The 26,942-nt window shown below is 26.7% G+C and overlaps 6 protein-coding genes across 10 annotated transcripts; all 6 read left to right on the forward strand.

The window, feature by feature from the left end:
- The first annotated feature begins 654 nt into the window (after window positions 1-654).
- LOC129606038 (tigger transposable element-derived protein 1-like) lies at window positions 655-2,638 on the forward strand. The gene is made up of 2 exons (XM_055516089.1): window positions 655-888; window positions 945-2,638. Exon 2 carries the CDS (start codon window positions 968-970, stop codon window positions 2,636-2,638), a length of 1,671 nt encoding a protein of 556 aa, XP_055372064.1. The 5' UTR covers window positions 655-888; window positions 945-967.
- A 370-nt stretch (window positions 2,639-3,008) lies between these two features.
- Window positions 3,009-5,913, forward strand: LOC129606128 (very long-chain-fatty-acid--CoA ligase bubblegum-like). The gene is made up of 5 exons (XM_055516246.1): window positions 3,009-4,199; window positions 4,415-4,709; window positions 4,768-5,055; window positions 5,120-5,369; window positions 5,461-5,913. The coding sequence occupies exons 1-5, from the start codon at window positions 3,124-3,126 to the stop codon at window positions 5,532-5,534; spliced, it is 1,983 nt and encodes a 660-aa protein (XP_055372221.1). The 5' UTR covers window positions 3,009-3,123; the 3' UTR covers window positions 5,535-5,913.
- A 3,265-nt stretch (window positions 5,914-9,178) lies between these two features.
- Window positions 9,179-10,371, forward strand: LOC129606135 (very long-chain-fatty-acid--CoA ligase bubblegum-like). Its single transcript, XM_055516253.1, has one exon. It carries the CDS (start codon window positions 9,268-9,270, stop codon window positions 10,351-10,353), a length of 1,086 nt encoding a protein of 361 aa, XP_055372228.1. The 5' UTR covers window positions 9,179-9,267; the 3' UTR covers window positions 10,354-10,371.
- A 187-nt stretch (window positions 10,372-10,558) lies between these two features.
- On the forward strand, window positions 10,559-15,699 carry LOC129606039 (very long-chain-fatty-acid--CoA ligase bubblegum-like). Its single transcript, XM_055516090.1, has 8 exons — window positions 10,559-10,762; window positions 10,821-11,108; window positions 11,176-11,234; window positions 11,313-11,425; window positions 13,773-14,565; window positions 14,720-15,014; window positions 15,072-15,359; window positions 15,427-15,699. The coding sequence occupies exons 1-8, from the start codon at window positions 10,559-10,561 to the stop codon at window positions 15,697-15,699; spliced, it is 2,313 nt and encodes a 770-aa protein (XP_055372065.1).
- An 869-nt stretch (window positions 15,700-16,568) lies between these two features.
- Window positions 16,569-18,910, forward strand: LOC129606040 (very long-chain-fatty-acid--CoA ligase bubblegum-like). Its single transcript, XM_055516092.1, has 6 exons — window positions 16,569-16,712; window positions 16,833-17,638; window positions 17,751-17,906; window positions 18,250-18,391; window positions 18,456-18,705; window positions 18,837-18,910. Exons 1-6 carry the CDS (start codon window positions 16,569-16,571, stop codon window positions 18,908-18,910), a joined length of 1,572 nt encoding a protein of 523 aa, XP_055372067.1.
- Window positions 18,911-22,258: 3,348 nt separating this feature from the next.
- On the forward strand, window positions 22,259-26,571 carry LOC129606075 (zinc finger protein 234). 5 transcript variants are annotated; one of them, XM_055516165.1, is made up of 8 exons: window positions 22,259-22,377; window positions 23,712-23,886; window positions 24,076-24,267; window positions 24,337-25,217; window positions 25,280-25,465; window positions 25,532-25,635; window positions 25,721-25,942; window positions 26,068-26,568. In XM_055516165.1, exons 2-8 carry the CDS (start codon window positions 23,722-23,724, stop codon window positions 26,196-26,198), a joined length of 1,881 nt encoding a protein of 626 aa, XP_055372140.1. In that variant the 5' UTR covers window positions 22,259-22,377; window positions 23,712-23,721; the 3' UTR covers window positions 26,199-26,568. The 5 variants fall into 5 exon arrangements, with proteins under 5 accessions (XP_055372140.1, XP_055372142.1, XP_055372139.1 ...); XM_055516167.1 differs by having other exon boundaries at window positions 22,282-22,577; window positions 23,712-23,880; window positions 26,068-26,571; XM_055516164.1 differs by having other exon boundaries at window positions 22,282-22,577.
- Window positions 26,572-26,942: the final 371 nt, after the last annotated feature.

Consider the following 26,942-nt stretch of genomic DNA (forward strand, 5'->3'; position numbering starts at 1 on the left):
CCATTATATAAGCAGTTTTTATACTATGTTTGAAACGAAATACATAGTTTAATTTGTTTAGAAGGTTGGGGTAACTTTACTCAATTGTGATCTGCAAGGAAATAGAAATTGCTCTAGTTCATGAAAACTGTTATATGGGCATACTTCGCTCTAGAAATTCAAAAGAAAACCTTAAGTCATAGTAGTGCATTCAATTCAATTTTGTAAAGCTATTTTATTATTCAGAAATGGTGATTAATCGAGAACAAAAAATTTCACGAACTGATTTAATATTTTATTATATATCGTAAAATATATGATCGCTCTTGATCTGCTGTACCTTTATTCATGCTATTTAATTATGTATAAAGATTCGTGATTAAAATGGCAAATTCGTATTCAAATTTCTTAACTATAAATTTTAAATTCATATTGAAACAAGAACAACATATGTATACTTGAGATAGGAATATTATTTATGAAACTGTTTAGTTTTGTGCCTTAAACTCTAATTTTTAAAGTGTTAAATTATTGAAAAAAGCTATTTATGTAAATATTTATCTACTATTATTAAATAACTCTAAACTGGAGGTCTTAAAGTACACTGAAGCCTCGCTATACGGCCGCTCTTTATACGGCCTTTCGCTATAACGGCCCTCTTTAATTAAGGTACGTTTTCAATATACGGCCTAAAATGTTTTGCTATAACGGCTTTTTTTTTCTATGTCGATATATTGCGCAAGCGCAATCTTTATTTCTTTGTGTTTCCCTTGTTTACGAGTGTTATTCAGTGTGTACTTATAATGCGACTGGTTTAGATTTGTCTGTGAGTGTTTTATGTACATATTTATTAGTGATTGTTACAAATTAACTGAAAAAGTTGTAAACAATTAGAAACATTTTTGGACGGTAAGTACTCATTTTTTACAATTTTAAAAAAATTTTGATATGTATTTTTAATTTAGAATTTCATTATTTTTTAGACAAAATGGCAACGAAACGATTACCGACTTCGGAGACTGATAAAAAAAGATGCCGCAAAGCAATCACGCTAGAAACTAAAAAAGAAGTATTACGTCGTATAGAAGCTGGAGAGAAAATTGTTGAAATATCCAAGGCAATGGGACTTGCGAAATCGAGCATTCAAACTATTCGCGATAAAAAGGAGGATATTAAAGCATATTTGGAATCTGCTGCACCTTTAAATATCTCAAGATTAACACGCCATAGAAATTGGATTATGGAAAAAATGGAAAAACTATTGATTATATGGATTGAGGACAATAACAAACGGAAAATTCCAATGAGTAAAATGACTATCCAGGAAAAAGCTTTGGGTATTTTCGAAAATTTGAAGAAAGGAGATACCAATGAATCTGAAGATGTCACATTCCAAGCAAGTCGAGGATGGTTTGAAAAATTTAAAAATAGATTTAATTTGCATAATTTGAAATTGAAAGGTGAAGCAGCTAGCGCCGATGAGGCCGCATCTAACGAATATCCCAACATTTTAAAAGGAATTATTGAAAGAGGTGGTTATAAACCTGAGCAAGTGTTTAACGTAGACGAAACAGGGCTTTATTGGAAGCGAATGCCTGTTCGCACATACGTTTCAAAAACCGAAAAATCTGCGCCTGGTTATAAGGTGTCCAAAGAACGTTTAACGTTGCTACTTGGTGCAAATGCTACGGGTGATTTTAAGCTAAAACCACTTTTGATATATTTGTCCGAAAATCCAAGGCCTTTTAAAAGATTAAATAAAAATCAATTACCCGTCATATGGAGATCCAACAAAAAAGCTTGGATGACTAAAGCTATTTTTGAGGATTGGTTCAAAAATCACTTTTGTACAGAAGTCAAAAAATATTTACTAGACAATAACTTAAGCAACAAGGCTTTGCTAATTTTAGATAATGCACCAGGGCATCCTACTAATTTATCCGAACTATCAGAAGATGTGATGATTGAGTACCTTCCGAAAAATACAACAGCTCTGATCCAACCAATGGATCAGGGTGCAATAGCCACGTTTAAAGCATATTACCTACGCCGAACATTCCAACAACTTATAAGTGAAACCGATGGTACATCATCAATTAAAACGTTTTGGAAAAACTATAATATCAAGGATGCTGTTGAGAACATTAGTGAATCCTGGAAGGAATTAAAATCGACAACAATGAACCATGTTTGGAAAAAAATATGGCCAGAATGTATAAAAACTACCGATGCAGAAGTTAATTTCCTTCCTGAAGTTAGACAAAATATTTTGGATTTAGCACATGATCTCGGTTTTGAAGATTTAAACGAATCTGATGTGCTGGATCTACTTGCAGCTGATAGAGAACCCCTTTCATATGAGGAACTCATTCAGTTGCAAGCAGAACCAGCAATTGATGAAGGTACAGAGCCTGTTGTATCCAAACAGCTAACATCAAAAATCATTTCGAGCGCTTTTTCTTATTTTGAACAAGGAATAAACATCCTCCTTGAAAACGATCCTGACGTCGAACGTAGCGCTAATGTGTCTCGAGGAATTAACTCAGCCATTAGCTGTTATAAATCACTAAAGGAAGAAATAGACAAGAAGGCAAGACAAACAACTTTAGACAATTTTTTCAAACCACCAGCGCAAAATGATGATGACAGTGATCTGTAGGTTTTAGTTGTTTCATTTTTATTTAAAAATTATGTAATGTTTTTGGAGTTTTTTATTTTATGTAAAATTTATGTTCTTGTTAAATATGTTTATAATTTAAACAAAATAAAAAAATAAAATGCATTTTGAATGATAAACCATATTATATATTTATCAAATTTGGAACCGATCCCATTGAATTTGTATGAATACGTATTAGAATAATTGATTCGTTATACGGCTTTTCGCTTTACGGCCAAGTTTTGCGGAACGTATCTAGGCCGTAAAGCGAGGTTTGGGTGTATTTATAAAGTGATCTACAAAATCAAAATTAGATTATTTGAAAAGTGAATTCGGTTAAGTGGATAACTTTAATTATTTCGAAGAAATATTCCTTAATTTATACGTCCAATTAGATAATAAACTGGAGCAATCGTTAAGATAGAACAAAAACAGAATAAAAATTTTAAAAAACTTGTAATTTTGTATGTTTAATATATATTATAATGTTTCGAGATTTCGAGGATGAATTTGAATATACTAATGACGGACTACCACGGCGTACAACCAAAATAGATCATCGTGTAAAAATTCAATTTGAAAATAATGGAAATAATATAAAACCAATAACATTTCCTGAATTGTTAAAAAACACGGCACAAACATTTAGCCAACGTCCAGCATTAGCATTTGAAAATGCGGAAAAAAAATGGCAAACAATAAATTACTATGAATATGAGAAAAAGATTGATAAAATTGCGAAAATTTTTATTAAATTGGGATTTAAAGAACGTGATTCGATTGGTATATTAGCATTTAATTGTCCAGAATGGTTTTATTCAGCAATTGGTGCAGTTTATGCTGGTGGTATTATAACTGGAATTTATACAACAAGTAGTCCTGATGCTGTACAGCATATTTTAGAAGTAGCTGGTTCAACAATTTGTGTTGTTGATAATAAAATACAAATGGATAAAATTCGTGTAATTAAAGAAAATTTACCAAAATTAAAAACTATAATACAAATTAATGGACCATTTGATTCATTTGTAAGTGTTGAAGATGGTTATTATAAATGGAGTGATATTGAACAAATTCAAATCGACAATGATATTGAAATTGAATTAGAAAAACGTTTAAATGCATTAGTACCGAATGAATGTTTCTCATTAATTTTTACATCAGGTACAACGGATAAACCAAAAGGTGTTATGATATCACATGATAATATTATATTTGGTATTAAAGGAATTTTTAATAGATTTGAATCAATTAGTGTTGGTAATGAAGTTTTTGTCTCATATTTACCATTAAATCATTTGGCTGCCCAAATTTTCGAATTATATTTATCACCACTTTTGGCGGCTTGTGTTTATTTTGCTGATCGTGATGCCTTAAAAAGTACTCTTGTTAAAACTTTAATTAAAGCACGTCCAACACGATTTTTGAGTGTACCAAGAGTATGGGAAAAAATCCATGAAAAAATGATTAAAGCCGAATCAAATTTAAATTACTTAAGTTATTTAATGTTGAATAGTGCCAAGAAATTTGTGTATAATTATCATGTTGCTAGAATGAATCGGTAAGTTTTAAATAATAATTAGCGCTGTTCTAAAAATATATTAAAAATTATTTATTCATTTAAAAAATTTTTTAAACTTACTTGTTGAGTTACTTTAAGTTACTATTAGAGTTTTAAACTATTTGATTTTGAAATAACACCGTTGTTTTGCCGTTATGCCAGATTTTCAATTATTTAAACTTTTTTTCACAATTTAAAAATTATGTATTTCTTAGCAAACGTGGTAATGTTGTAACTTATAAAATTGGACAGCAAATTATAAATAAAGTTAAATCTGGCCTTGGTTTTGATAGATGTCGTGCATTCGTAACAATATCAGCACCAATGAATGTAGAAACAAAACGTTATTTTTGCAGCATTGATGTTTTAATATATGATGCATATGGACTTTCAGAAACTGGGCCAAACACATTGAATGATTCAACTATCAGGAATTTTGATACTGTCGGTAATCCTTTGAGTGGCAATGAAATTAAAATTTATAATCCAGATGAAAATGGTATTGGAGAGGTAGGTTATAAACGATTTATTTTAAAATTTAACAAAATTTTTGCTTTCACATTCATAGATATTACTTAAAAGTCGCTCTGTTTTAATGGGATATCTAAATGATCCGGAAAAAACTGCTCAATCTTTTGTTGACGATTGGTTTAAAACTGGTGATTTAGGTCGACTTGATAATAATAATGATTTATATATTGTTGGACGTGTTAAAGAACTTATAATAACATCGGGTGGTGAAAATATTCCATTTGTTTTTATTGAACAATCTATTAAAAAACAATTATCCGGTATTAGTAATGCTCTTTTAATCGGTGATAAAAGAAAATATTTAAGTATTTTATTAACAATAAAGGTATAGAATGGACTGGTACTTAATTTATTAATTCTAAACTTATAATATATTGTACTTTTAACAGACTAAAATGGATCCAGAAAATGGTGGCCCATTAGATGAATTAGAACAGGAATCGTTACAGTGGATGAAAACATTAAATTTAAAATATACGAAATTATCAGAAATTTTAAAATCTGGACCATGTCCTATAGTTCTAAAATCAATTCAAAATGGAATCGATCGTTATAATAAAAATGCAATATCAAATGTTCATACAATAAAAAAATTTGCTTTACTTCCAAATGATTTTTCAATAGCCACGGGTGAATTTGGTTAGTATTTAAAAATTAGAAAAAAAATTTCCAGAAAGGTTTTACAAATTTTTATTTACCAAATATTTTTTATTTTATCCTATTTTAATAGGACCAACATTTAAATTGAAAAAAAGTGGAGTAATGGAAAAATACAAAGATATTATTGACAAGTTATATGAATAAATTTCATCAAAGTTGAATAACAAATTTAATATCTTTTATTATGCAATTTAACAAAAACTAGTAAAGGAGAACTGAAATTCGGAATGGAATTTAAAACAAATACTAACTTAAGATATTTAACTTGTTTAATTTTCTCAATACAATAAACAAAAATGTTAAATCCCTGTGCAAATGGTAAATGTTATTTCTGGAGATTTGCGCTGTGATTAAAGATTAAAACAGAACATTATAGTCTATTAGCTTATATGGAATATTAAAATAATTTAAAACTATAAAAAATTACGATTATTTGTATAATAAGTGCGGCCATCAAAATTTTTTTCATCAAAAATTTTTAAGTAACAAAAATATTTTAATATGTTAGATAAATTGATTAATATACTTAGTATGTAAAGCAACTTGGTTATCCAAAAACGTTTTTAGTAAATAAATAATAATAGTTTTCAACTAATAACACAATTATTCACAAATATTGCGCCTTGTAAATTATTTCGAACATAAAACAGCTTTTTCGGAATCCACATCTTGTTTTTAAAAAATCACTTAAAACTCGTTTATTTATTGCTCAATAAAGCGGCCAAATTACCAAAACGGCATCATTGCTCCTACAAAAATTATAGAGAAATTATTAAATGAATTTTATATGTATATAAAAATAATGAATGAAGAAAAAGCAGAAAAACAACTTAACAACATGAGAATGACAGCAAAAAAAACTATCATATAACAAAAAAAAAAAATTTATATTCAAAGTTTATTTTTCAATAAAGTGACGTACTTTCAATAAAAAAAAAATATTTCCCTAAATTACATTAAGACAAACTTATTTGTCAGGTTGATAAAATATTCTAGAAAAAAGTTAAATTTAGATATTAAAATTTAAATATAGCTATGTAGAACTTAAAAATAAATTTTGAATGAAGAACTTGCTTAAGTTAGAATTATCAATTCAAATTTATTCCTAATTCACTAATATTTTTCAACAATTTAATGTACAGTGAACCACGTAAAGTGCCGTTCCCCTTAATTTATATTTTTTCTTTATGTAACTTTGGTTACAAATCGTAAAAAATTTTATTGATATTCTTATATTAAGTATTTTGAACGGTTAAATTAATGCTTTAAGCAAATGGCTTTGCTTTAAGCCCTCACCTTTTTGCAAATATATAAAAAACAAACTTTACTTATTTTTCCCGTTGCATGAATGCTCCAGAGCCAAAGAAGAAAAAAAATTAGATATAAACCTGGTGACCTCTAGTGAAAGTTCAATTTCTAATTTATTAGTCGAAATTTTTAGATTAATTTGTAGATCAAAATTTACTAATTCATTGTTTTAGCAAACCCTGAGTTGAAATATTATTTCAAGAAATTAATTGATTTTTTTGTCTATATTTTCGAAAGCATATTAATCCGTTCCGCAGTAAAAGTTCAGTTGTTTGCACCTGGTTTCCTCAAAATCAGTTTAGCAAAAAATTGAATTACTAGGTGCATAAACAGGCCAACATATTTTGCTCATTAACGCTTTCCGACAGTGAAGAAGTGAATTTTCGCTTTGAACTCGACATGCGAAATTTGGTGCCATTACATAATATTGTGTGCACTTGAGCTGCTACAAATGTTAATAATTTATTTTGAATTTCATACATCTTACTTAATTTTTAAATCACAAATGATTTTTATTTGTTCGTATTTTATCCCAAAGCTTACTCTTGATTCACTGAAATCTGGAAAATCGCTGATGATTTTTTTCCCAGAAATTTTTAACGGTGCACTTAAGGTGGTTTACTTTATTACCTTAATAAAAAAATTAATAAATTAATTAATTGGAAATAAAAAGTCATATTTTCAATTAAAAAAAAAAACCGGATTTGTGATCTATGATTACGGTGCTCATTCTTACTTTATTTAAGAAGACGGTATTTCATTTTCATGATTTCACCCCTTATTATTCTGCATCTATGTATAGTTCTTTAAAAAATTAATTAAATTTTTAATTTACTCTAAAAGTCTTGATTTAAATTTAAATATTAGTTTATATTTTTTTTTAAATGTCACTGATTTTTCCTGGCAACTTGATATTTAATTTTTTTTTTAAATTAATTTTTAAAATTATTTTGAAAATTTACGAATCTGAAATAAGAATATTATCGAATCTTAAACGAGATTTTCTTTGAAATGTCTTGTAGCTAACAATTGTAATACATAATTTTTTTTGCATAAACTATACTCATCTTTAAATTATTTGCTTAGAAATAAAGTTTGAATTAAATAGCTAATTATGACTCTTTTATTCTTAAATTTGTCAATTTAATCAACCGGCCTCAACACATTATGACTATTGTCGGTGTTGAGGCCGGTTATATGAGCAATGAGATTATTATATGAAAATCACATGAACCACAAATAAACGACTTGTGTGAATAAGTGATTTTTACAATAGATAAAAGGCTATATAAAGATCGCAAACGTTCAATATTTAAATGAATTGAAATGTTGCCTCATTAAGGATCAGTTGAACTTGGCCATTTCCTGGAAAAACAGAAGTTTAAACTGAAAATTATTAATAATTTCTAAAAATTATTTTAAACTTTTATATAATTATAGTTCTTTAGAAGCAAATCATCATTAAAATTGAAAAAATTTCAAATGTGCTTAATATAATATTCAAACAGCTTTGTGATTCAATTTTCACACTATAATATTTATTTGTGACATTGTCAATCGTTATAATATCGCGATAAGTGTAAAAAAAATATGTCATCTAAGACCGTATCAATGCAATAAGCAATAATAGTACAAAGAGTTCTTGAAATTAAAAATATTATGTAATTATTTTCAATAAACAACAAATCACATTTATTCTCAATTTGCAAAATTTTAAAAAAAAAAATAAAACTAAAACTAAAACTAAAATATTCAACCAATTAAGATATTGTTAATTAATATCCAAAACGTGCTAAATCACTTTTTTCCAAATCTCCGTTTATTTTTGGAAACATATGATTTTTTTAATTTCAAATTTTTATGCTATTTTCATGTTATAACTTTTATTATAAACATTTCATTAGTTTCAAAAACACTAAGCCAGCAATTCTATTATAAAATACGTTCTACTCAAAATTGAATTTTTTTGAGTTAGCGCATTTTGAATTAATCGACAGTATAATTTACGAAAGTACTTGTAATTCAAAATAAAACTGGTTCTATATTTTTTTTGTAAGCAGATGCCTGTATATGAAAATTAAAATTATTTATTATCCGTTGTGTTTTACGTTTCAATGAATATTCTTTTTTAGCGGGAAATCGGAAGAAAATTAATAAAGGTAAAAAATAACCAAAAAACAAAAAAAAAAATGAGAATTTTTATAAATTTTAAAAAGATAATGACAAAAAAAAAACAAACAAATCAAAAATAATTAGCATCAGGATTTTGAACTGTTGAATTTCCACATTGTTAGCTTGTTAGCTCAAAAATAAAACGGGGGGCGGCCATTATTAAAATAGAAAAATCAAATATGTATAAAATAATATTTCTCGCCTATACTTAAGGTGATCAGCAAATAAAGAAAACGTTTATTTGCAAAGTGAATTTCGACACGTGAAGAACTTTTTAATATTCTTGAAATTTTTATTAAATAAAATTAAGTTAAGAAGACTTTTTTAATTAAAAAATTAAAAATATATGAACATAGAACTTATTAATTAATTTCAATAGTTCTAAAGAAATCAAATTATGTTTCAAAGAGCAGATAACTCTGTTGGGTATAACATAAAGCAATTACCGCGTCATGCAACTAAAATAGATCAACGTGTAAAAATTGAAATCGATGATAATGAGTGCAATAATAAAGAAAAACTCATTACAATTCCTGAACTATTACAAAATACAATAAAAGAATTTAATCAACGTCCGGCATTAGCATTTCAGGATTCTGAAAAAAAGTGGGAAATTATGAATTATTATGAATATGAGAAGAAAATTTGTAAAATTGCGAAAATTTTCATTAAATTAGGATTTAAAGAACGTGATTCAGTTGGTATATTAGCATTTAATTGTCCGGAATGGTTTTATTCAGCAATAGCTGCAGTATATGCTGGTGGTATTATAGCTGGAATATATACAACAAATAGTCCTGATGCTGTACAACATGTTTTAGAAACAGCTGGTGCAACAATTTGTATTGTTGATAATAAAATACAAATGGATAAAATTCGTGTAATTAAAGAAAATTTACCAAAATTAAAAACTATAATACAAATTAATGGACCATTTGATTCATTTGTAAGTGTTGAAGATGGTTATTATAAATGGAGTGATATTGAACAAATGCAAATCGACAATGATATTGAAATTGAATTAGAAAAACGTTTAAATTCATTGGTACCGAATGAATGTTGTTCATTAATTTTTACATCAGGTACAACTGATAAACCAAAAGGTGTTATGTTATCGCATGATAATATTATATCTAGTTGCAAAGCAGCATCAAAAAGACTTGAAAGTTTACAAGTGGGGGAAGAAATTCTTGTGTCATATCTACCACTAAGTCACATCGCTGCTCAATATTTTGATTTATTTATGCCAATATGTTTTGCTGGTTGCGTTTATTTTGCTGACCGTGATGCCTTGAAAGGTACTCTTGTTAAAACATTAATAAAAGCACGCCCAACAAGATTTGTTGGTGTACCAAGAGTATGGGAAAAGATACATGAAAAAATGATTCAAGTCGAATCAAATTCAAATTACTTAAGCTCCTTTATACTGAATGTTGCCAAAAAATTTGTTTTTAATTATCACGATGCCCGAATTAGTGGGTAAGTTTAATATAAGTCGAACAAGAACAAAAAGATTTTACTGACTTGAAGGGTAAATAAAAAATATGTAATTGTGATAAAATTTAAAACTTTGAATTTTCAATATATTTTATTTTAGAGGTTTTGGTAATATCGTAGCTTACAAAACCGGACAACAAATTACGAATAAAGTCAAATTTGCTCTGGGATTTGATAGATGTCGTACATTTATGACTGGTGCTGCACCAACGAATTCAAAAACAAAACAGTACTTTTGTAGTATTGATATTTTACTATATGAAGCATATGGACTTTCTGAAACTGGACCAATTGCATTTAATGATTCAACCATCAGGAATTTTGATACTGTTGGCAATCCGTTGGATTGCAACGAAATTAAAATTTTTAATCCAGATGAAAATAAAATTGGAGAGGTAATATACAAACGATTTATCATAAAATTCAAAACCATTTTTGATTTTAAATTCATAGATATTACTGAAAGGCCGATCTGTTTTTATGGGATATTTAAATGATCCCGAAAAAACTGCTGAATCTTTTGTAGGTGATTGGTTTAAAACTGGTGATTTAGGTCGACTTGACAATAATAATGATTTATATATTGTTGGACGTGTTAAAGAACTTATAATTACATCGGGTGGTGAAAATATTCCATTTATTCTTATTGAAGAATCTATTAAAAAAGAATTACCTGGTATTAGTAATGCTCTTTTAATTGGTGACAAGAGAAAATATTTAAGTATTTTATTAACAATAAAGGTGAAAAATAATAGAGTTTCATTTATTATCCCAAAACTTTTGATATAAATAAATGTTTTCTTTATAGACAAGAATTGATCCTGAAAATGGTGGCCCATTAGATGAATTACAAGAGGAATCATTACAGTGGATGGAAGCATTAAATTTAAAATATACGAAATTATCAGAAATTTTAAAATCTGGACCATGTCCTATAGTCCTAAGATCAATTCAAGATGGAATCGATCGTTATAATAAAAAAGCAATATCAAATGTTCACACAATAAAAAAATTTGCTTTACTGCCAAACGATTTTTCGATGGTTACAGGTGAATTAGGTAAGTATGTAAGAAATACACAGCTATGTGCCTATATATTTAAAAAAAATTTGGAAAACTCAATTCATAAGATTTTCAAGAATTAATCTGAAATTTTTCATAATTTTCATCTTGTTATGCTTTCAGGGCCAACATTGAAGCTAAAAAGAAACGGAATAAAAGAAAAATACATGCACATTATTGAAAAGTTTTATGAATAAATTTTCGAAAAGAATTTTTAATTTTTTTTTTTTTTACTTTTAAAGTTAACATAGTAAAAAAAGTATTCACATATGAGCATTTATTTGGATTCGGGATATATTAAAATTTTAAATCGCAATAACTGCTACTTCTTCTTTTTTCTCATATAAAATTTATGGAAAAATGCATCGAGGTCTTCTCCACGTTCTTACAAAATTAGTAACATGCAGCAGAATTCAAGTGTCCTTTACGCTTAGGATTTTTCTCAATAAACTCATATGTTCTCAAACATGTTACCCGCATACATTTTTACATGATTGCTTAATAGCTGATAATCATAATAGATATAAGCTGGTATTATGTCTGGAATGAAAATACTGTTTAACTAGACCACAGATTCCTGGAAAATGTACGGCTAAAAGGCATATTCATAGATTCAAAGTAGATTTTATCTAAACTATGATATTCTAAAGACATGCCCGCATTAGGAACATTTTCATTGCTTATAACCCTCATAACCAGCACCATTAAGCCTTTGCTTTTACTAGAAAACAAAAGTTATTTATTTTTTATTATATTTTTCTAAATATTTTTAATAACTAATAAATTAATACGATCTTATTGCTTAATGTTTACCCAATTTGGTAATTATACATAAGAATTTGTAGCAAAACATGTTTATTTTTATTTTTTTTGCACATTTATTTTTCTAACATCGAATATTTTTACTTGATTATTTATTGACGCTGTGGGATAAACCATAAAAATACTAGTCTCACGAGATAATTAGGTTTAAATTGGTATCTTCATTAACTATCCTCTACTATCTTGTTACATGTAAAAAGGGTTGTTTGAATTTTAAAAAAATTATGCTAGCCATCAATTATTCAACTTGGTTCCTCAACACGTTTTCAACACGTTGAATCGTTAGTGAAATAATTGATCAACCATTAAGTGGTTGAACCTTGGTTAAAGAAAATATTAAAAAATTTCAAATTTTATGGGCATAACGTTATATGTTGTGTAAAACTACATCTCTAGTATTGAAAAAAATTGAATTGAGGGTTCGCTCTCGCACCATTCCGTAATATTACTTCCTTAAAATATAACTAATATTAATAAACTGGTAATAATGTAAAAAGCAAAATTTATAAGTCAAATTCAATTCGAGATTGAATTAAAGCTTTTTAAACAAGTTCTAATTGAAACTACGTTTTATAATACAACATAGGAGCCGAAAAATTTTAAAAATAATTTGCTAAAACTTTTCTCATCAAATCCATTATTAATTTATTTGAGTTATTGTTGAAATTTTATTTAACTAAAAAATATAATAAAAGAATAACCATTAACAAATTATGGAGCAAAGTGTTAACATTAATAAATCTATAATATACAAACAAAATACAATTTACTAAACCAAACATTAACTAAATTAAGGAAGGAGATCTAATTTGTTATTCATTAATTCTGAAGTAAATTTATTTTACAAAAAATATTTACTTTACAAAATATTTAATTTACAAAATATTTACAAAAATATTTGGTTTAAAAACTGAGAAACTAAAAAGCACATACTGATTTAATTTCAATTTCCAAAAAGTCACTGGAAACAATAATTCTGAAGTTGAAGATCCAGAAGAATAATTACTTATTTTTTTGACAACCTACACCCGTGTTAGGAATTCCAATTTTGGTATTGCAAGTTAATAAAAACTGGATTGTAGTTTTGAAAGTAAAGCAAAATAAATTTTTCTATTGAATATTCAAATGGTTTCTTTTAACGTCTCAAAATTTTAATAATCAAATGAATTTAGTCAAGTGAACAAATAAATAATTAAAATTCGTGAAGAAATCGAAAAATATTGTAAATTTTTAAAGAAAATTAAAATGTTTCAAAACAAAGAAGATATGAAATATGACATTGATGAATTTCCAAGGCATACAAGCAGCATAGATCAACGTGTAAAAATTCAAATAGAACAAAATGATGTTGAAAAACCAATAACAATTCCAGAATTTTTGCAAAATACAACAGAGGAATTTAATCAATGTCCAGCATTGGCATTTCAAGATTCTGAAAAAAACTGGAAAATCATTAATTACAATGAATATAAGAAGAAAATATGTCAAATTGCGAAAATTTTTATTAAATTGGGTTTTAAAGAACGTGATTCAGTTGGTATATTAGCATTTAATTGTCCAGAATGGTTTTATTCAGCAATAGCTGCAGTATATGCTGGTGGTATTATAGCTGGAATATATACAACAAATAGTCCTGATGCTGTACAACATGTTTTAGAAACAGCTGGTTCAACAATTTGTATTGTTGATAATAAAAAACAAATGGATAAAATTCGTGTAGTCAGAGAAAATTTACCAAAATTAAAAACTATAATACAAATTAATGGACCATTTGATTCATTTGTAAGTGTTGAAGATGGTTATTATAAATGGAGTGATATTGAACAAATGCAAATCGACAATGATATTGAAATTGAATTAGAAAAACGTTTAAATGCATTAGTACCGAATGAATGTTGTTCATTAATATTTACTTCTGGCACAACCGGTAAACCAAAAAGTGTTATGTTATCACATGATAATATTATATTTACCGTTAAAGCACTTTTCAAAGCACTTGAAGCTGTTAAGATAGGTGAAGAAACGCTGATTTCATATTTACCATTGAATCATATTGCAGCTCAAATTTTTGATATATTTTTACCAATAATATTAGCCGGTTGTGTTTATTTTGCTGATCGTGATGCTTTGAAAGGTACTCTTGTTAAAACATTAATAAAAGCACGCCCGACAAGGTTTTTGGGTGTACCAAGAGTATGGGAGAAAATACATGAAAAAATGATTCAAGTTGAAGCAAATTCAAATGTCTTAAATTCATTTTTGTTAAATATTGCAAAAAAATTTGTTCACAATTATCACGAAGCGCACATGACAGGGTGAGTAAGAAATATTTTTGTTTCAATATTAACATTAAAAACAAAATATAAATGAGCTTCAGCTACTCTCATTTTATACACCAACTGAAAAATTGATAACAGCAAAAACTCAAATTTAATTTTGTAACTTGCTACATGTTCTATTTTTTTTTAGTGAATATGGTAATTTTATAGCATATAAAACTGGACAACAAATTACAAATAAAGTTAAAAATGGTCTTGGTTTTGATAAATGCCTTACATTTATAACTGGTGCCGCACCAATAAATTTAGAAACAAAACGTTATTTTTGTAGTATTGATATTCTTATATATGATGGGTATGGATTGTCTGAAGCCGGACTTGTTTCATTAAACAATGCAGCAATGAGAAATTTCGTAACAGTTGGCAAACTTTTAAATGGAATCAAAATTAAAATTCATAACCCAGATGAAAAAGGAGTCGGAGAGGTAATTTTTATAAAAATTTTATAAAATAAAAATCTATAAAGAACATTTGCTTTTAAGATTTTGGTTAAAAGTCGTTCCGTTTTTATGGGATATTTAAATGAATCGGAAAAAACTGCTGAAACTTTTGATGACGATTGGTATAAAACTGGTGATTTAGGTCGACTTGATAATAATAATGATTTATATATTGTTGGACGTGTTAAAGAACTTATAATTACATCGGGTGGTGAAAATATTCCATTTATTCTTATTGAAGAATCTATTAAAAAAGAATTACCTGGTATTAGTAATGCTCTTTTAATTGGTGACAAAAGAAAGTATTTAACAATTTTATTAACTATAAAGGTGAAAAATAATAGAGTTTCATTTATTATCTCAAAACTTTTGATATAAATAAATGTTTTCTTTATAGACAAGAATAGATCCTGAAAATGGTGGCATATTAGATGAATTAGAACAGGAATCATTACAGTGGATGGAAGCATTAAATTTAAAATATACGAAATTGTCAGAAGTTTTAAAATCTGGACCATGTCCTATAGTCCTGAAATCAATTCAAGATGGAATTGATCGTTATAATAAAAAAGCAATCTCAAATGTTCATACAATAAAAAAATTCGCTTTATTACCACATGATTTTTCGATTATTACAGGAGAATTAGGTCAGTGTTTGATACAATATTAAGATATTTCAGTATACTCGACAATGATATAAACTTTTAATGTTTTTCTATTCCGATTTGAATAGGTCCAACTTTAAAAATAAAGAGGAATTTTGTCAATGAGAAATACAAGGATATTATTGAAAAGATTTATGAATAAGATTTAAAAATGTTTATTAATATTTTATGAATTAACTACGTACGTAGTTGTGAAGTAAATTCAAATTAATAAGTACTTTCCAAAGTTAATTAATGAATTAAAATAAAACTTTTACTAAAAATTATTCACTTTGTGTATTATTTTTAAATTAAATGCATAGCTACGGGATCTTAAAATAACTTGTCATTTTAACAAAAAAATTTTTTAAATATCTGCATACTTTTAGGAGAAATCTTACAAAGCCTCTATAAAACACTTACATAAAATTGATTAATTTGTTAATATTAATCCAAAATATTCTTCTCGTAAATAATTCTTCTTCTTTTACCATTAAACTTTAAGAATTTTATTTAATTAATTAACAATTATTCATTAATTCATCATTAACAGTTCGTGTAATTAATTAGCATTCAAATGCCTATTTAATTGATTATTTATTTCCTTCAATTGAAAACAATTTTAAAAATAAATCTATTGCTAAATTTTCAACATAATTATGTAAAAAACAAGAATACAATATGACTATAAATAAAAAAAACAAATTTATTTGAAAAAATTTTATAATTTTAAAAATGACCTGCAAAGCCAAAAAACAGTTTATTTGTAAAGCGAACTTCTTTAAGGAAACTACTTCAAATATTCTAAAAATATTTAAAGAAAATATTTCCTAATCTGCATTCAAAAACTCAATACATTTATGGATTTTAAGCTTTAAACAAAAACAAAAAAGTAATGGAAACCAAGGTTTTAAATAACAATGAAATGCTAGCTAGATATGCAATTAAACTGGATCAACGAGTAAAAATTCAAATGGGGAATATTGAGCAAATTGGCAGCGCAAAACCAATTACAATACCTGAGTATTTTCAAAATACTGTAAAAAAATTTAATCAGCGTCCAGCATTGGCATTTCAAGATATCGAAAAAAATTGGAATACAATAAATTACAATCAATACGAGAAAAAAATTCGTAAAATTGCGAAAATTTTCATTAAGTTGGGATTAAAAGAACGTGATTCAGTTGGTATATTAGCATTTAATTGTCCAGAATGGTTTTATTCAGCAATAGCTGCAGTATATGCTGGTGGTATTGTAGCTGGAATATATACAACAAATAGTCCTGATGCTGTACAACATGTTTTAGAAACAGCTGGTGCAACAATTTGTATTGTTGATAATAAAAAACAAATGGATAAAATTCGTGTAATTAAAGAAAATTTACCAAAATTAAAAACTATAATACAAATTAATGGACCATTTGATTCATTTGTAAGTGTTGAAGATGGTTATTATAAATGGAGTGATATTGAACAAATTCAAATTGATAATGATATTGAAATTGAATTAGAAAAACGTTTTAATTCATTGGTACCGAATGAATGTTGTTCATTAATATTTACTTCTGGTACAACTGGTAAACCAAAAGGTGTTATGTTATCACATGATAATATTATATCTAGTTGCAAAGCAGCATCAAAAAGACTTGAAAGTTTACAAATTGGGGAAGAAATTCTTGTTTCATATCTACCACTAAGTCATATCGCTGCTCAATATTTTGATTTATTTATGCCAATATGTTTTGCTGGTTGCGTTTATTTTGCTGACCGTGATGCATTGAAAGGTACTCTTGTCAAAGCATTAATTAAAGTACGTCCAACAAGATTTATTGGTGTACCAAGAGTATGGGAAAAAATACATGAAAAAATGATTCAAGTCGAATCAAATTCAAATTACTTAAGCTCCTTTATACTGAATGTTGCCAAAAAATTTGTTTTTAATTATCACGATGCCCGAATTAGTGGGTAAGTTTAACATAAGTCGAACAAGTAAAAAGATTTTACTGACTTGAAGGGTAAAAAATATGTAATTGTGATAAAATTTAAAACTTTGAATTTTCAATATATTTTATTTTAGAGGTTATGGTAATATCGTAGCTTACAAAACCGGACAACAAATTACGAATAAAGTCAAATTTGCTCTGGGATTTGATAGATGTCGTACATTTATGACTGGTGCTGCACCAACGAATTCAAAAACAAAACAGTACTTTTGTAGTATTGATATTTTATTATATGAAGCGTATGGACTTTCTGAAACTGGACCAATTGCATTTAATGATTCAACCATCAGGAATTTTGATACTGTTGGCAATCCGTTGGATTGCAATGAAATTAAAATTTTTAATCCAGATGAAAATAAAATTGGAGAGGTAATATACAAACGATTTATCATAAAATTCAAAACCATTTTTGATTTTAAATTCATAGATATTACTGAAAGGCCGATCTGTTTTTATGGGTTATTTAAATGATCCCGAAAAAACTGCTGAATCTTTTGTAGGTGATTGGTTTAAAACTGGTGATTTAGGTCGAGTTGATAATAATAATGATTTATATATTGTTGGACGTGTTAAAGAACTTATAATTACATCGGGTGGTGAAAATATTCCATTTATTCTTATTGAAGAATCTATTAAAAAAGAATTACCTGGTATTAGTAATGCTCTTTTAATTGGTGACAAGAGAAAATATTTAAGTATTTTATTAACAATAAAAGTATAGAATGGACTGGTACTTAATTTATTAATTCTAAACTTATAATATATTGTACTTTTAACAGACTAAAATGGATCCAGAAAATGGTGGCCCATTAGATGAATTAGAACAGGAATCATTACAGTGGATAAAAACATTAAATTTAAAATATACGAAATTATCAGAAATTTTAAAATCTGGACCATGTCCTATAGTCCTAAAATCAATTCAAGATGGAGTCGATCGTTATAATAAAAAAGCAATATCAAATGTTCACACAATAAAAAAATTTGCTTTACTGCCAAACGATTTTTCGATGGTTACAGGTGAATTAGGTAAGTATTCAAGAAATACATAGTTACATATTAAAAAAAAAAATTTTCCGTAAATTCATAAAAATTTCAAAAATGAATGTCAAAAAATATGAAAAAAATTTTCATAATTTCCATCTTGTTTTTTTTTTCAGGGCCAACATTGAAGCTAAAAAGAAGCGGAATAAAACAAAAATACATGCACATTATTGAAAAATTTTATGAATAAATTTTCGGAAATAGTTTTTAATTTTTGCTTTTACTTTTAAAATTAAACACAGTAAAGAAAATTATTTCACCTATGAACATTTATCGGGATTCGAGAAATATTTAAATTTTAAATATTTTTCTTCCCATCTTTTCTTTTTCTTCCCATTTTTTCTGGTACGAATAATTTTCTGAAGTGCATCGAGATTTTCTCCACTTTCTTACAGAATTAGAATTATTCAAATGCCCAAGATTTCTCTTGAGGAACTCATATGATACCTCATATGGTAACTGGACAACAAATTATATATAAAATTTAATCAGCAATTTGGCTCGGCAAATGTCTTACATTTTTACCTGAATCTGCCCCAACAAATTTGGAAACAAAAAAGTATTTTTCTAGAATTAAATGAAGCCAATTACATTTAACGACATGACATTGAGAAAAAGTGAAATAATTGGCATGTTTTAGATGGAGTTGATTTAAAAATTCATAATTCTAATGAAATAGGAATTGGAGAGATTATTTAAAAATAATTTATTTTAGCAGGTACATACAAATGGTACAAATAAACAAAATTTTCCAACTTTTTCATAGGTATATGGATTGAAAGCCGTTGTTTTCTATGGAACATTTGAACGAACTGCAGAAACTTTTAATGATGATTTAGGTCGACTTTACAATAATTATAATTTATATATTTGATTGGCGAATTACCGAACTTAAATTACAACCGGTGGTGAAAATATTCCAACTGTTTTTATTAAAAAATATGTTAAAAGGGAGTTCCCTTGTGTTGAAAATGTACTTTTGATAGGTGATAAAAGAAAACGTTTAACTTTTTCACTGACCATAAAGGTAAGAAAATTTATATTTTTTAAATATTATTGTACCTATACCTTCATACCAATTTTGAAATTACACAACACATAATATTTTTTTTAAGTAGACTGAAATTGATCTTGAAAAATGCTACTCGTTAGCAAAAATTACAATATGAATCTTTAAAGTGAATGGAATCATTGAATTTTAAATATACAAAATTATTAGAAATTTTAGATGCTGGACCATATCAGAAAATTTTGAAATCAACTCAAGATGGAAGAATACACGGTTATACTTATAAAAATGTGCACAAGATTAAAAAATTTACCTCACTGCCAAATAATTTTTAAACAGCACAATTATGTAGGTGAGTATTTGCAAACTCTGCAGTATAAGTACTTCATATTTTAATTAAAAACTTCTGATATTTTTCCCGATTTCTTAATAGATCCAACCTTAAAATTAAAAAATATTGTAAATAAAAAGTACAAGGGCATTATTGTGTAAAACTTTATAAAGTTTAACAAATATTTATGCGTTTTGAAAGTTATACCTACATACCTACATACATATATGTACCTATAACAGTAAATTCATATATTAAATAGAATTTTTTTTTATTAATATATAAACTCATGTTTGACATCCGCAAACACCCGCCAAATTGTATACACCTGTGTACATATGTATAAAAGTATGCGCAAATTGATGTAAGTAGGTATTTATTGGAGTTTGAAAATTTAATTAAAGGGCCGGTCAGTTGCGGTAATCACTCATGCAAATGTTGCAGTTCTTCTTATTATTTAGGTAATATTTTTGGACTAGTGTTTAAAAATTTGTATATTTTAATACGCGCTTATTGCTAATTTAACTTACATGACATTCAATTTTAAATTAATTTTTCTTTCTTGTTTTGATATCCTTTATTGCTTTTTGATTAAGCTCAATAAAAGCCGATAATCACACAGTCAATTTATTTCTTATTATAATTTAATCCTTTATTTAGTTTTTGAATATACATATGTATGTACATTATATAGCAAATTTATGCATCTCCTAAACCACACCAACTGAATTTAAATTTAAATAAATGAAATTTGACAATAAGTCACAATAAATCGTAGAAAATTCTATTCAATTAGCTACATTAGCATACTGCTACGTAACATTAAATATTCACAGTAATATTTTAAATTATAATTTCGGAAAGATATTCTGAATTACAATCAATTGTGAATTTCTTTGAAATTTGAATAGAAATTGTGACATTTTTAAATGACATAGAAATATCTTCAAAGACGCAAACTCTTTTGAGTTAATAGTTTTTTTTACATTAATGCATCCCTATCTTCGTTCTACTAACAATAGAGGTCTACCGTTTATTTTATAATTATCTCTATAGTTCTAATAACTTTTTCGGAGATCATTTAAACATAAGACAGCTAGTAATTTGAAATAAACATGAACAATACCTATATGTGTCTATATATTTTATTGTGTTTGAAAAAACAAAAACATGTTTTTTACATACGAAATGTCATAAATGTTCGTGTTCAATATAGAAAACTTTGCGAAATCAAAAAGTTCGATTTTACATCAAATTGAGCACATATATTTTTATTTTGAAGAATTATATCAATAACTTTTTTTGATCCCCAACCAAAATACAACAACAAAAAATTTTTTTTTTGTTTGTTAAAGATTGAACATTCTAATTCTAGATGAAGTGTATTTAGGGTAACTACGGTAGGGTTTCCATATCAAAACAAAAGTCTTGCACACTACTTATAAATTTTTTTAACACGTTGAGTCGCAAAGTATTTGTAGTGACCAAATCGAAGAAATATCTTGGATCTTGGATATCTTGTTTGCAGTTGAATAAAAAAAAAAACTTACGTTGAGTCGCATTGTATAACCCCTAAATATATTTTTTCAAACGCCAAGTTTTTTTAAAGGTCTTATAACAATAAAACAAAGGGGCCTACTATAATTGTTTTTATCATTCACATTTTTGAGAATCTATTCTTTAATTTTTTGTTATTTTTAAAAAACGAACTGTCAAAAATAGTTGCCATCGCTCATTATACTTTTGTAAATTTTGCTTTCATTTGACTCAATCGAGTCTAATGGTCATGTGTTTCAATATAATGCCTGTACTTGTAAAAATTTTTCACTAAATGCCCACTAAAATTATACACTTAAAAAAAGATGTGATATTTGCAATAACGCCTTTCATACTTTTTCGGAAATTTAAGTTTTTCGTTCTGCTATTTTGTATTATCGAAAATTATCTAATATGTAATTCATTTTAAAAATTTTATAATATTTTGAAAATGGTTGAAAATGGTTTGTATAATTAAATTATAATTAAAAAGCACATTTTTATAGAATAAAAATATTTCGCGTTTTCAATTCTAGCCGCCAGATGTCGCATGTTAATATATAAATAATATATAGATTGTCAACCCAAATGTCATATAAATTTATGTCATGTATGAAAGAAGAGTACAAATCGATTTATCATCTAGCCTTTCTTAATTTCATAGTCTTTTTTTTTTCTTCGAAAGGTGAACAACAGGGATGACAAAAAAAGAAGCAAGCCAAGTAGTCAGCCATACTTTTTTCTTTTAGAAAAACCGAGACAAAAGATTTCAACTTACGTTGTACGTTTTTTATTTTTTGTTTTAACAACTCCTAGTGTAATAAAATAATTTTTAAAAACAATTTAAAAATAATACAATAAAAAAAATTGAATAAATTTTTGAAGTGATTAAAATTTTTGAAAAATTGAAAAAATTAAGGCAAAAAAAAAAAAACGAGGACATGTAGTGCTCTGTGGTATAGTGATTAGATAAGTTTTTGTGTAAGCGTTACCTTCATACAATTTAATACACTTTTTTCTTTTTTTTTTTTTTATTTCATTGAGTAAAGTTTTTTTTTAATTTGAAGTTTTAAGTTTTTTTTTTTGGCTTTTAAATTTTTAGGCAAAAATTTTGGAAATTTTTTTTATAAGAAATTGTAGTGTTATTGTTTTGGTATTTTTTGACATTAGTATGTAGAAATGAAGAGCAGAAAAAAAAAATTCATAGTTTTTGAAGAAAAAAAAAAAGAAATAGAAAATCTTCTTCCGCACGCTTTATTTCCAAGTAAAGAAAGAAGAAAATGATGTCGGAAGACGGAAAATCTCTGGCGCACATCTTGGACTGATTGGATAAGAAAATGTGAATGCTTTTCTAATTGAAAAATTCCTAAAACAGGAAAGAGAGGGAGTTATCCATGAGTACATTTTCATAAAATAAAAAATTTCAAAATTTAATTTAAAAGAAAACGAATTAGCATGTTAGATATGTAAAAAATTGGACGTTTCGTAAATTCCAAGATGGTGGTGTTCTATTTTAAAAAAACATAATTGAAATATATTGTTGGCGTCATAAAATTTGTATCAAAACTTTTTGATGTTTGCTGATTTTAAATATGGCGCTATTTTTATTTTATCCCCCCAAAAATGAATTTTTTCTTAAAATAAAAAAAGCGATATATGCTTTTTTCTTTCTGGCACATAAATTTGAATGCGAAACTATTTTAAAATAAGGGAAAGTAGGTTTTTATTAAATGCTTATGAATTTTTTTTGTGCAATTTCTCAATTGTTATATATATCTTTCCTTTTCTAACATACTAGATATGGACATAATGTATCTATTTCTTTTTGTCTCTGCTAAACTTTTGAAAATGAGAACAACATAATGCGAACTTAAAAGAAAATTTGACAGTTTAGGATTTGTTTATAAACACAATTTTTTTTTTTTTTAATGGAAAAGAGTTTGAAGTTGAGTGAAGTTTTTTTTTTATTTTTTTTTTTTTCATTTCTTTAGTTTTTTATAAATAATATTCTTTATTTGTAAGATTAACTTATTTTAAGTTTTTAATTGTTGTATTTTTGAAAGTTTGCTGAACATAATTGCATATTTTTGAATTGTTTTTTTTATTTTGTTGTAGTTTACTTTAAATGGAAGATATCACTAAAACCATAATGTTTACAGCAAATTCAATACAAAATGGTCAACCAGCAACAATACAATATCAAACAGCTGATGGAACAATATTAAAACAACCAAAAATTGAAGGTCAAAAAACTCAAGATTTTCCAACTTTTTATACAACAAATGTTGGTGTGAGTTTGCTATATAAAAATAATCGCACTTATATAGCAGCTTTTAAATTTTTATTTTGTTTATTTTCCTATTTTTTTTTTATCCTTTTTATATCTTTTTTCCTTTTTGTTTATAACTCGTCGTTTTGTCTTTTATATTTAATTTTGAATATCGAATAAGTTTTATAGTTTTCTTTTTTTTTTTTTTAGGGCAATGCAACAATTAATTTAGCCCAATTAGCAGGTGATGAAAATAAAACTTGTTATATAGCTCAACCGTTAGGTGGATATAATTATGCTCTTGTTAATCAAATGCAATTAGCTGCACCAAACGGCACAGTCGCAGGAGTAGCTACCGTTGACAATCAAGGAAGATTACAGATAGTAAATAAACCAATAACTGTAAGTTTTTAAAATTTTATATTAAAAACCATTATGAATTACTACTATTGCATTTCCACCTTTTTTTAGAATACTATATCAAATATTAGTTTTAAATGCGATGTATGTGGATTAATGTTTTCGCACTTAACTTTATTAAATCATCATAAAAGGATTCATACGCAAACAACTTCATCAGATCAAAGTCAAGACTCTTCGTTAACTGTTGTTACCCAAGGTAATAGTAATTCAAACGTTTTACAAGGTCAAACATTAGTTTCAGAAAGTGGTCAACCTTTAGGACAAATTCAAATAGTTGCCACAGAATCTCTAGAATCAGCTTCATTACAACAACAGCAGCAACAGCAACAACAGCAACAACAACAACAGCAACAACAGCAGCAACAACAACCAACAGCAGCGAATGAAGTAACCGTAACTACAGCAAATGGACTAAAGTTGGAGCGAGGTAAATGCTCCGGTTGTGGTGCTGCAATTTTACATACGCCAACAGGGAAACGTAAAAATACAAAAATTCGTTGTGAAAACTGTTTACAAAATAACGATAATTCAGCTGTAGTAAATAATTCACGAGCAGCATCCACTCAAATATTTGTTGCACCCGATGGTGATGTTAAATTTGAAATGAGTGAATTGCCTGAAAACGAAGAATCTATTGAAACGTTGAACCAAACACAAATGGTTCATGTACAACCACAACACAATTTACATAAAATACAAACACATCATACACAGCAAATTAATCATAATTCTAATACTAATCAACATCAAAATCATCATCATCATCATCACCACCAACAGGGAAATTATCCATTGAAAAAACGTAATCAAGTTACCAGATGCAACAAATGCAATGGTAGTGGGGTAATATTTTTGGTTAATCAAGGAGGAGCTACTACAAATTCACATCCAGTAAAAACTCCAAATATGAATACTACAACCAAACAAGAGTAAGCCTTTTTAAAAAAAAAAATGACAGTATTATATTCTTGTATTTCATTTTTGATACTAGGCACTCAAAACAGTTTCAATGTAATATCTGTGGGGGAACATTTTCAAGATATTCTAGTTTATGGTCACATAAAAAGTTGCATAGTGGAGAAAAAAATTATAAATGCGAAATATGTGGATTAGCTTTTGCAAAAGCAGTCTATCTTAAAAACCATTCCAGGATTCATACGGGAGAGAAACCTTACAAGTATAAAACAATATTTATTTTATAAATATATAAATTCACCTAATACTTCAATATTAATTTTTTTAGATGCAACACTTGTGGAATGCAATTTTCTCAATCTCCACATTTGAAAAACCATGAAAGAACTCATTCAGGGGAGAAACCTTATGTTTGTGAAGTTTGTGACAAAGGTAAAACTTTTATATAACAAAAAATTAAAATTACATTAATAAGTAAGGATTTATATTTCATTGAATTTTTCATTACTTCTTTAAGGATTTGCTAGACACGCTACATTATGGAATCATAGACGCATTCATACCGGTGAGAAACCATATAAATGTGACATTTGTGGTTCATGTTTTAGTCAAGCTGCACATCTAAAAAATCATGCAAAAGTTCATTCTGGTGAAAAGCCTTTTAAATGTGATATATGTTCAGCTGCGTTTGCTGATCGTTTTGCCTTGAAACGTCATAGGGGAATTCATGAAAAATACGGTATGTTCTCACAAAATTAAATTTTTTCCTTTAACAAGCTATTAAATAATTGTTGCTATTAAATAATTTAAGAAATATTTTTTAATAAATACATTTACAATATATAAATAAATTTAATTTTTTAGGCCAAACCGCACCGAGACAACCAAAACCGCCTGCTGATAACCAACAAGCGCCATTAATTATACATAAAATGGAAATTGATAATGGTGAAGATAGAACCGAACCAACAGAAGTTATTATATCTGGACTTTAGGGGTTTTCATAATATTATTAAAAATTGATAAATTTTCAGAAACAAAAAAATTCTTATAATTTTACTACTTTAGGAAGAAAAGAAATAAACAAATCTTTAAATAAATATGATGCAAAAGCGAGTATATAAATAAATGTGTATATATGTAGTTTTTAGAAAGTAGTATTTAGTTAAACTTTAAAGTTTCTGAAATTTTACTTTAATAAAATCAAAAAAAAAAAAAAACAAGTAATTGTAAGAGATATATATACCTCTTTTAATTTCGCAAATTTTATTAAAAATTAATTGAAAAAAATAAAAAAATTAAAAATCATTAGATAAACATTTATTTTTAATACATTTTTTGGAAAATTTAATGTAATGGACTAAATTAATAAAGAAAAACAACAAAAATAAAATTGTAAATAATTATTCGAGAGAAAAGCTTGTTTTATTTCCAAAAAATCTTACTTTTGAAAACGTAAATAGAAAAGTAAAGATTTTTTATCAATTACAATCACTTCAATTGTAAAGAAATTTTTAAGTTTTATTAAATTACAATTACATTTAAATATTTTTTTTACAAGAATTGAGCTAATTACAAAAATTTCATTCAAATTCCGTATTTTTACAAGATTCAAATTTTTGGCCATTTGTATTTGCTTAGCTTTTTAGTTCTTCCACAAAATTGTAAAAAATTGCTTATTAAAAAAAAATATAAGATAAATTTGATATTGTTAGTAAAAACAAAGACAAAAATTACTT

The sequence above is a fragment of the Condylostylus longicornis genome, unplaced genomic scaffold (assembly GCF_029603195.1).
Source record: "Condylostylus longicornis isolate FDR11 unplaced genomic scaffold, ASM2960319v2 ptg000017l, whole genome shotgun sequence".
Lineage (NCBI taxonomy): Eukaryota > Metazoa > Arthropoda > Insecta > Diptera > Dolichopodidae > Condylostylus > Condylostylus longicornis.